This window comes from Arachis ipaensis, chromosome B09 (assembly GCF_000816755.2).
Source record: "Arachis ipaensis cultivar K30076 chromosome B09, Araip1.1, whole genome shotgun sequence".
Lineage (NCBI taxonomy): Eukaryota > Viridiplantae > Streptophyta > Magnoliopsida > Fabales > Fabaceae > Arachis > Arachis ipaensis.
The window spans coordinates 125,554,453-125,564,307 of record NC_029793.2 but is presented as its reverse complement, the minus strand read 5'-3'; the positions used below and the strand labels follow the sequence as shown (position 1 = coordinate 125,564,307).

Here is a 9,855-nt window from a genome sequence, read left to right as displayed (position 1 = left end):
ATATAATACTTATAAAAATACACTATATAATATAATTAATTAAAAAAATTTAAAAGACCAACACTTTTAATAAAATCTAATTATAAAAAAAGAGTATATAATTTTATATTATTAAATATAATCTCATATTATTAAAAATACTAATAAAAACTAATTAACTATTATAAATCACAAAATTGCCGGCACTTAATACTAACCGTAATTAATTTACCTCTCCGAGAGGTCACACTCTAGTTGAAAGAAAAAGAAAATCATATCTCGTATATATATCATTGTTGAAAAAGGGATAGAGTTTCCATTAATTAGGTAAAGCCAAAACATGAAGATGGGCCAAGTTACATGCTGATTCTGGAATATCTTGTACGCAAACATGGTTACCAAACATAACAATCATAGTAGGTAGTTAGTTACGTAGCTTCTTTCGCAAAACACAAGGCCCCTACTATCTCCTTCATGGACCATGAAACACAATCTCAAATCAATAGCTGAACATGGAAAACGTGTCTTCAACCAGAACCAGAGAATCATTCATCTTGGCAAACTTGGCCAAGTTGAAGACGCTGTCACTGTCTTCGAAACCATGCCCCACAAGAACCTTGTAACTTACAATTCCATGGTTTCGGTCTTTGCTAAAAACGGTAGGATTAGTGATGCCCGCAAACTGTTCGATAAAATGCCACACAGAAACCTGGTTTCTTGGAACACCATGATTGCTGGGTATGTTCACAACAACATGGTTGAAGAAGCCGCTCACTTGTTTGACACAATGCCTGGCAGAGATAACTTCTCATGGGCTTTGATGATAACTTGCTATTCGCGTAAGGGGATGCTCCATAAGGCTAGGGAGCTCTTTGATTTGGTTCCTGATAAGTTGGACACTGCGTGTTGGAATGCCATGATTGCAGGTTATGCGAAGAAGGGTCACTTCCGCGAGGCCGAGGAAGTGTTTGAGCGGACACCGGTAAAGGATTTGGTTTCTTACAACTCGATGTTAGCGGGGTATACCCAGAATGGTAAAATGCATCAAGCATTGCAGTTTTTTGAGAGGATGACCAACAAGAACGCAGTTTCATGGAACTTGATGATTGCTGGGTTTGTTAACTGTGGTGATCCTAGTTCTGCTTGGCAGTTGTTTGAAAAGATTCCAAATCCTAGTGCTGTTTCTTGGGTTACGATGTTGTGTGGATTTGCAAGACACGGTAAGCTTATGGAGGCTAGGAAGCTTTTTGATAGTATGCCTGATAAAAACATGGTCTCGTGGAATGCAATGATTGCAGCCTATGTCCAAGACTTGCAAATTGGTGAAGCTGTAAAGCTGTTCAAGGAAATGCCAGATAAAGATTCTGTGTCATGGACTACAATAATTAATGGGTACATTAGAGTTGGTAAGCTTAATGAGGCAAGGAAAATTTATAATCAGATGCCTTGCAAGGACATGGCAGCACAAACTGCTTTGTTGTCCGGATTAATACAGAATGGAAGAATAGATGAGGCTGGTCAAATGTTCAGTCGAATTCATGTTCGCGATGCTGTTTGTTGGAACAGCATGATTTCAGGCTATTCACAGAGTGGAAGAATGGAAGAAGCTTATAACCTATTTAGACAAATGCCCATCAAGAATGCGGTTTCGTGGAATACCATGATTTCCGGGTATGCTCAGGCAGGGAAGATGGATCGAGCAGCGGAGATCTTTCATTCCATGGAAGGAAGGAATATAATTTCTTGGAATTCTCTTATTGCAGGTTTTCTACAAAATAGCTTATACTTGGACGCTCTTAAGAGTTTTGTTATCATGGGACAGGAAGAAAAGAAACCAGATCAATCAACTTTTGCATGTGCCTTAAGCGCGTGTGCGAATCTTGCAGCATTGCAATTAGGCAAGCAGCTCCATGAATACATTCTGAAGAGTGGTTATGTAAATGATATCTTTGTTAGTAATGCCTTGATTGCCATGTATGCAAAATGTGGAAGGGTACAGAAGGCAGAACAGGTGTTCAGAGATATCTGGCGCGCAGACCTTATCTCTTGGAATTCCCTCATTTCGGGTTATGCTTTGAATGGATTAGCAAATGAGGCGTTTAAGGCCTTCGAGCAGATGTTATCAGAGGGGATTGCTCCAGATGAGTTTACCTTCATGGGTATGTTATCAACATGCAGTCATGCTGGTTTAGCTCTGAAGGGTTTGGCTTTGTTTAAATGCATGGTTGAAGAATTTAGCATTGAACCCTTGGCTGAACATTACAGCTGCCTAGTTGATTTGCTTGGCCGTGTTGGTAGGTTTGAGGAAGCCTTCAATGTAGTGAGGGGTATGAAGGTGAAAGCAAATGCTGGACTATGGGGTTCGCTGCTTGCGGCTTCTCGAGTACATAAAAACCTTGAACTCGGTAGAGTAGCAGCCAAGATGCTTTTGGAACTCGAACCTGCTAATGCCTCCAACTATGTTACTTTGTCAAACATGCTTGCAGAGGCAGGAAGATGGAAAGAGGTTGAGAGGCTAAGGGTGCTCATGAGGGAGAAACAAGCTACGAAACTTCCCGGATGCAGCTGGATTGAAATACAAAATCAAATACAATCTTTCATCTCCGACGATCCCTCAAAGTCTAGAGCTGAAAATATTCCATTTATATTGAATAGTTTAACTGAACACATTAGGGACAAATGTATATCTGATATGAATCAATCATTGGAATTTTATGATTGGAGATACCAAAGTGTTAGCCTGCCAAGAGGTTAATTAAAGTAGCAAAAAAGCCTTTTTGAATGAAATTAGAGAGAGAATTTCTAATTAGAGAGATACCAAATGTCCAAATATCCAAATGTCATGTGTTAATGCCATGTCTCTTTGAGAAGAAAATGATGCCGCAAATTTTGGTTCTGTGGCAGAAAAGTTGAAGCATACCAGAAAATAAATGAACACCCTGCAAGGTGCTATATTCACTAGAATGGTTCTCTTCAGCCATACTTTCTTCATGTATTCACCTTTTTCCATTTTTGTGATTTATGAGAATACTAAATACTTATCTACCATGAAAAGATATATGTAGCTTCAGTAAAACTAGTCTCACATAATCTCAGGTGTGAACAATACATAATTGATACTTGATGCATTTATGTTTTTAACTTGTTATCAATTAGATGAAATACTTTTCCACTGGACTATTGGAAATGATATAGACATAAAAAAGTGTGTTAACTGGATGTCCAAGATCGTACAAGTACACAAAATATTTTACCATCCAACTGGAAATGTGTTCCTCTATCAGTGATATGTCACACACATGCTATATTGTATGCATCATGCAAAGTGAGTTCTGCAGGAATTCAGGATAAAGATGCTGCTAGCTATGCTCTATTTTGGAATGTCCAAAATTTACTGTTCTCTTTCAAATTTCTAGCCACTTGTTCTCTGCTATGTAAATCAACTATCATTGAGACAAAACCTTCAAACTAGATGCTACTCTCTTAATTCTCATGACCATTCCTGAGTTTGAACTCGAATTCGACTTAATGAAAGACTTACAAATCCTCCATCTATGTCAAGTTTCTGCTGCAAATTTATTAAGTTTTAACTGTAACAAAAGGGTCAAAATGACTCTCACAATGTAAAACACAATTAACTAACTTGGATTGGTCTAATAGTTAGCTCACTAGTCCGCTTAAACAAGGATTGAGAGTTCAAATCTTACTTTATATATGTAGCAACCTGTTGATTAACAGTAAATCCTTAAATAGAACTCAAATTCACGGCGAATTATCTTGGTCTGTTGGGCTGAACGATACCGTGAAAACTAAAAACAAAATGTAAAACGAGATTTTCTTTTTTCTTTTTTGGTATGAAAATGGAAGGAGTATTTAATTGAAGCATAATTGGGCTGTTAGAAATGTGGGCCTCAAAGCCAATCCAATTTATACAGCCACTGTCATAGTGACATTCAGATTGCAGAGCTTCCACCAATGAAAAGGTTCGACCAAACAGTATAAATGTGACCCAAAAAAAAAAACAGAAACACTATTTTCTTTATAATGCTCGTTTATATTATATTTTCAACTAAAAAATTATGTCCTTATTTAAAAATATTAAATTTTATAGAGAAAGACAGAAAGTAACAGATACAAGGTGCCTTCTAGTTTGTTAGATCGCAGGATTAATTTTGCGGACATATAATTCAATAATCCAAGTAAAAGAAATTTTAAGGAGATCATAAATTTAAACTAGGATCTATCTTTTTATTTTTGGTTCAGAAAAAAAAGAAGAGTTATACGTAATATTTTTTCACCTCGTATACCCTTCTATACCCTAAACTCTTCTACCTCACTTTTTCCCTTTTTTTTTTCTTTTTTTTTTCTTAGATATAGTTGCCTTCTACCTTACTTAAAGAGAAATTTTTGTATAAAGATCGAGGGAGGATGCCATTGTTATTCTTTTTTTTTTTTTTCCTTAAAGAAAAATGGTTCAGTTACAAAAATAGAAGTGCTTTATTAAAAGCGTAAAAGGTTCAAATTCGATTATTTATGTTTGCTACCTAGTTAAAAATATATTCCGAAAATTTTAAATTTTTTTTTATCAAAAATAAAATCGGAGAATGCCAATAAAAGGCACATTTTCTATTATCATCAAGTCACAGCATTACTAAACTCCCAACAAATTTTATTTTTCCGTAAAATAAAAAAAAAACCAACAATTCAATGATCAATTCATGTTATGTTACCCTCAAAATTTATCAGGCAACAGAAAATCATGATTTAGACTCTGATCATTAAAATGTTGAAAGAAAGACAACTTTTTTGGGGGCATGAATAAGTAAACTTCTACATTTGCTTAAACAGATTAATGGAGTGATTACTAGATTAATCCAACTTAGTTATTCGAATAGTATTGTTAATAATGAAACAATTTGACACATTTTGAGAGATAGACCGTTAATGTTTAGTTATGTTATTTTTAGCAACTGACACTTTTTTTATTAATTTATCTTTCTTTATTTAGTATCACTAATTAAAGTAAATAAATTCTTTTTCAATGGATTTATTACTCATCTAATTACTCACTTAATGATAAATAAAGTTTGAAACTTTGAATTGACACTTCCTTATTTAATATGTATAATAATTTATTTATTATATAAATTCACTTTTAATGTTGATGAACACTAGATGAAAAATGAGGAAAATAAGGAAAACTTGAAAAAAAATCAAGAAAATAATGTTGTAAAGAGAAACTATAGAGTTCACAATGAATGCAAACACAAAAATTAATATCTTTCTTACAAATAAACATATTATATTTATCTCTTCATACAATGATGTATCTACCAAAAGTTTTATAATGTATACATTATATTTATTTTTAACCACAAAACTATTGTTATTGTATTTTCTACTATATATTTTTATGATTAATATGAATAGAAAAGAAGAAAAAAAATATATACACTAGAAAAACATTGAAGAAGTTACTAATTTTGAGTGAGAATTGTGTGATTCATTATTCCATCAATCATTCAAGGAATTATTCCCTATTGGGACCCTCATTCACTCCCTCGAGAAGAGTTAAAAGGAAAAGTCTTAAAACTTACAAAAACCAAACCACAGTCATTCACTTCACTCAACAAACACAAACACAAACACAGTATCCATAGTTTCCTGTCCATTCAAACAGACAGACAGTCCTCTCTCTCTCTCTTTCTCTCTTTTTTCTCTTCCCTTCTTTCCCTCCCTTTTCCCTTTTATCCACTTTCTCTTTTTCTCTCTCTCTCTCTTTTTCCCATCATCAAGGTTTTTAAGGAGCTTATTCTTAACAAAAGTGGTTTATTCCATTATTATTTATTATTATTCAAATTCTTTTATATAGTTCCCACAAATAACACTGACCATAAGCTTTTGATAATCCACATTCCTTTACATCTAACAATCAATAGAGAAAGATAAAGCAATCAAATCCCACTTTCATACAAAAAGCCAAAACTTCCCCTCACTAACAAGAAAGGCACAAAACCCTCACAATATATATCTATCCATCTTGCACCCTCTCTTCATAATAATACAAATGAAAAAACCCCATTAACACTTCTTCTCTAAGATAGTTCAAAATTCTTCTAAACTTTTTTATTTACTATCACTTCTTGCCAGCAAAGAGATATGAGAGGAGGAATATGCAGTATTCAGCTTCAGGCTCTCACGCCTGAAGCTGCAACTGTTGTCAAGCAGGCGGTTAGTCTCGCGACGAGGAGGGGCCACGCACAAGTGACTCCTCTTCACGTTGCGAGCGCCATGCTGGCTGCATCTGCAGGCCTTCTAAGGAAGGCTTGCCTTCAGTGCCACTCGCACCCGCTTCAGTGCAAGGCGTTGGAGCTCTGCTTCAACGTTGCACTGAACCGATTGCCGGCGTCCACTCAAAGCCCACTATTGGCACCTCATCACCAGTACTCTTCGACGCCGTCGCTGTCCAACGCGCTGGTGGCGGCGTTCAAGCGCGCGCAGGCTCACCAGCGCCGCGGATCCATTGAGAACCAACAGCAGCAACAACAACACATCTTGGCTTTGAAGATTGAGGTGGAGCAACTCATAATCTCAATCCTTGATGACCCTAGCGTTAGTAGGGTCATGAGAGAAGCTGGTTTCTCAAGCACAGTTATCAAAGCTAGGGTTGAACAAGCTCTTTCAATGGAAGTTTCTTCACAGAAAGAGTCCAAGGAAACCAGCATAAGGCCTCATCAGCAACAACAAGTTGTTCTTGGTAATGGAAGCAATAACAACAATGTGTCACCATCTTCTAGACCTTTTGGTCAATTATTCATGAAAAATGATGATGATGAGGTGGTTAGTGTGTTGAATGAGTTGGTGAAGAGAAGAAGGAACACAGTGATAGTGGGAGAGAGTTTAAGCAATGTTGAAGGAGTGGCCAAGGGAGTGATGGAGAAATTTGAGGTTGGGAATGTTCCAATGGAGTTAAGGTATGTTCAATTTGTGAGCCTTCCTTTGATGTTTTTCAGGAACATTTCCAAAGAAGAGGTTGAAAACAAGATGATGGAGATTAGGAGCCTTGTGAGGAGCTATGTTGGGAGAGGGCTTATTCTTTACTTGGGTGACCTCAAATGGTTGTTTGACTTTTGGTCAACCTTTTGTTCTGATGAATCTTCAAAGAACTTGTATTGTTCTTTGGAGCATATGGTTATGGAGATGAAGAAATTGGTGTGTGAGAATAATAATGCTAGTACTCCTAGTAGGGTTTGCCTTTTGGGGATTTCAAGCTTTAAGACTTACATGAAGTGTAAGATTTCTCATCCTTCTTTGGAATCTATTTGGGAGCTTCATCCTTTCACTATTCCTGTTGGAAGCCTTAGCCTAACTTTAAACTTTGACAGGTAAATTATATTCTTTATATTTTCTTATTATTATTTTTATTTTGTTTGTTGTAATTAATGCATGGTTGTTGTTTTAATTATTACAGTGATTTTCAAGGTCAAGAGAGAAACAATGCATTATTCAAGAACCTAACTTGCTGTAGAGATTGTTCACTAAATTTTGAAAAAGAAGCTCAGAGCATAACCAATAATGTGAGCAGAAAAGTTAGCAGTGTTACTACTACTACTACCACCTTGCCAACATGGCTCCAAAATTGCAAAAAAGAAGACAAAATTCTCATAATAGAAGATGAGGTTTGTATATACCTTTTGCTACTTGATTTTTAGATTCAAAAAGTGAACAAATATTATTATATATAAAAAGAATAATATAAAATATTTTATTTTTTTTTATATGAATTTGATTTTAATATATTTTAGGTTGAATAAAAATGAGTTAAGGTTATTTGGGATGTAGTGGTAATGGAATACGAATGGTGAACTAGGTAACGGTCAAGTGTGAATTGAGTTCGAAAAATGCACAAAATTTGAACGATACAATAGTGAGTAGGAGGAAAAAGAAGAAGGATATTTTAGTCGAAAGGATAATTTTGAAACAAAATCTAACATTAGGAATGATTTTTAACAAAAATTATAGGAATTAAAATCGCACTAAACCTTTCTAATAATCATTTAGTTTTTATACGAAACAATAGTTAATAAGTTAAGGTATTAGGTATTAACTTTACTTTGTGAAGGATAATTTGTTATAGCTTGAGAGAGGTTGCATTCTTTTCCACTAATTTTGCTTTATGTTGTATATATACATAAAATCACATCCCAACATTTACTTTAAGGTAAAAATTTACATGTAATTTTTATTTGTGTGAAATTGATAGTTAATAATTGTTAAATGATAATTTAGTTAAATATGTTAAATTATTTAATAATTTTTTACTATCAACTTCACGTAAAAATAATTATATATGAATTTTCATCTTATTTTAAATCATGATTATATTGCAAATCCTTATGCTTACCAAGGATGACTTCGGAATAATATATAGGCAATGCCTTGGTCATAAGCTTTATGGCCTTAGCTTGTTATCATTACAATATACAAATCACGAAGCATTTCAAGTAGATCATGGTATGAGGTATTCCAATATTTTTGATGAATTTAATTTGAATGCAAATATAAAATAACTTTATATATATATTGAGTTATATAACATCACGTCAGTAAAAATATTATGTGAATATCCAAACAAATGAATATAATTAAATAATTATATAATATATTTTATATTTTTAATATATTAAAATTAAATTTTTTTTATATTTATGAAAAAACAATTTTTGATTCTCTTTTGTTATATTCATTATTTATGCAGCAGGAAAATACAATAAGACTTAAGGAAGTGTGCAAGAAATGGAACTCATTTTGCAATTCAGTTCACAACAACAACAACAGACAGATTTCATCATCAATTCATGAAAAACCAGTTTTGTTTGGTTCATCAACTCCATCATCTCCAACTTCTGTTTCATCATCACATGAATTATTAGCAAAATCTAACAACATTCATCATCACCAAAGCCAGCACCTAATAAACTGGCCAATCATAAGCATTTCCACTGAGGAAAAAGTAGAACCAATCAGAGAATGTGAGTTACTATACACTGAAAATGGCAGTGATGAAAATTGTTGCTATGATGGCAACAACCTCATAATGTTCATGCCAGATCATAGAGAAGACAATAACAATGACAATGACAATAATGCCCTCCACCCTAAACCAGATCTCTTGTCAAATCCAAACTCAAGTCCAAACTCAGCTTCTTCAAGTGAAGCAGTTGAAGGCTTAGACAGCACTCAGATGTTCAAAGAACTCAATGCTGAGAATCTCAAGATTCTCTCTGATGCATTGGACAGAAAAGTTCTTCATCTTCAACTTCCACAACACAACAAAGGCAAGATTGTTCATGAGATTGCAAGCACCATCCTTCAATGCAGATCAGGAATGATGAGCAACAAAAACAGATTGGTGAAGAGAGAAGAAGAGAAGCAAGAGACTTGGATGGTGTTCTTGGGTTTGGATCATTCTTCAAATCAAGCCAAGGAGAGTGTCTCAAAGGAGATAGCTAAGGCTGTGTTTGGATCTTATGCTAACTTTGTAACAATTTCCATGAGCAATTTCCTTACTGATGTTACTGATGAATCCAAACACTGCAATAAGAAGAAGAGGCCAAGGAATGAGTTTGGAAGCAGTTATCTTCAGAGGTTTGGTGAGGCAGTTAATGAGAATCCTCATAGAGTGTTCTTCATGGAAGATTTGGATCAAGTTGATAACTTTTCCCAAAAGGGTATCAAGAAAGCCATTGAGAGTGGTAGTTTGATGCTTCCTGGTTGTGAATCTGTTCCTCTCAAGGATGCCATTGTCATTTTCAGCTGTGAAAGTTTCTTCAGTTCTTCTTCATCATCAAAACCTTCTTCTGATGAATGCAAAGG

The 9,855-nt window shown here is 34.6% G+C and overlaps 2 protein-coding genes across 2 annotated transcripts in view; both read left to right on the top strand.

Moving 5' to 3' along the window:
• On the top strand, positions 273-3,022 carry LOC107619598 (pentatricopeptide repeat-containing protein At4g02750-like). The gene is made up of 2 exons (XM_016321893.2): positions 273-818; positions 906-3,022. Exons 1-2 carry the CDS (start codon positions 461-463, stop codon positions 2,732-2,734), a joined length of 2,187 nt encoding a protein of 728 aa, XP_016177379.1. The 5' UTR covers positions 273-460; the 3' UTR covers positions 2,735-3,022.
• The window catches only part of LOC107619324 (protein SMAX1-LIKE 3-like), a 4,438-nt gene continuing 544 nt past the window's right edge, over positions 5,962-9,855 (top strand). Inside the window, exons 1-3 of the mRNA XM_016321579.2 lie at positions 5,962-7,364; positions 7,451-7,658; positions 8,741-9,855. Of these exons, the coding sequence (XP_016177065.1) occupies positions 6,139-7,364; positions 7,451-7,658; positions 8,741-9,855 (2,549 nt within the window). The 5' untranslated portion in view covers positions 5,962-6,138. The remainder of the gene's footprint in view (positions 7,365-7,450; positions 7,659-8,740) is intronic.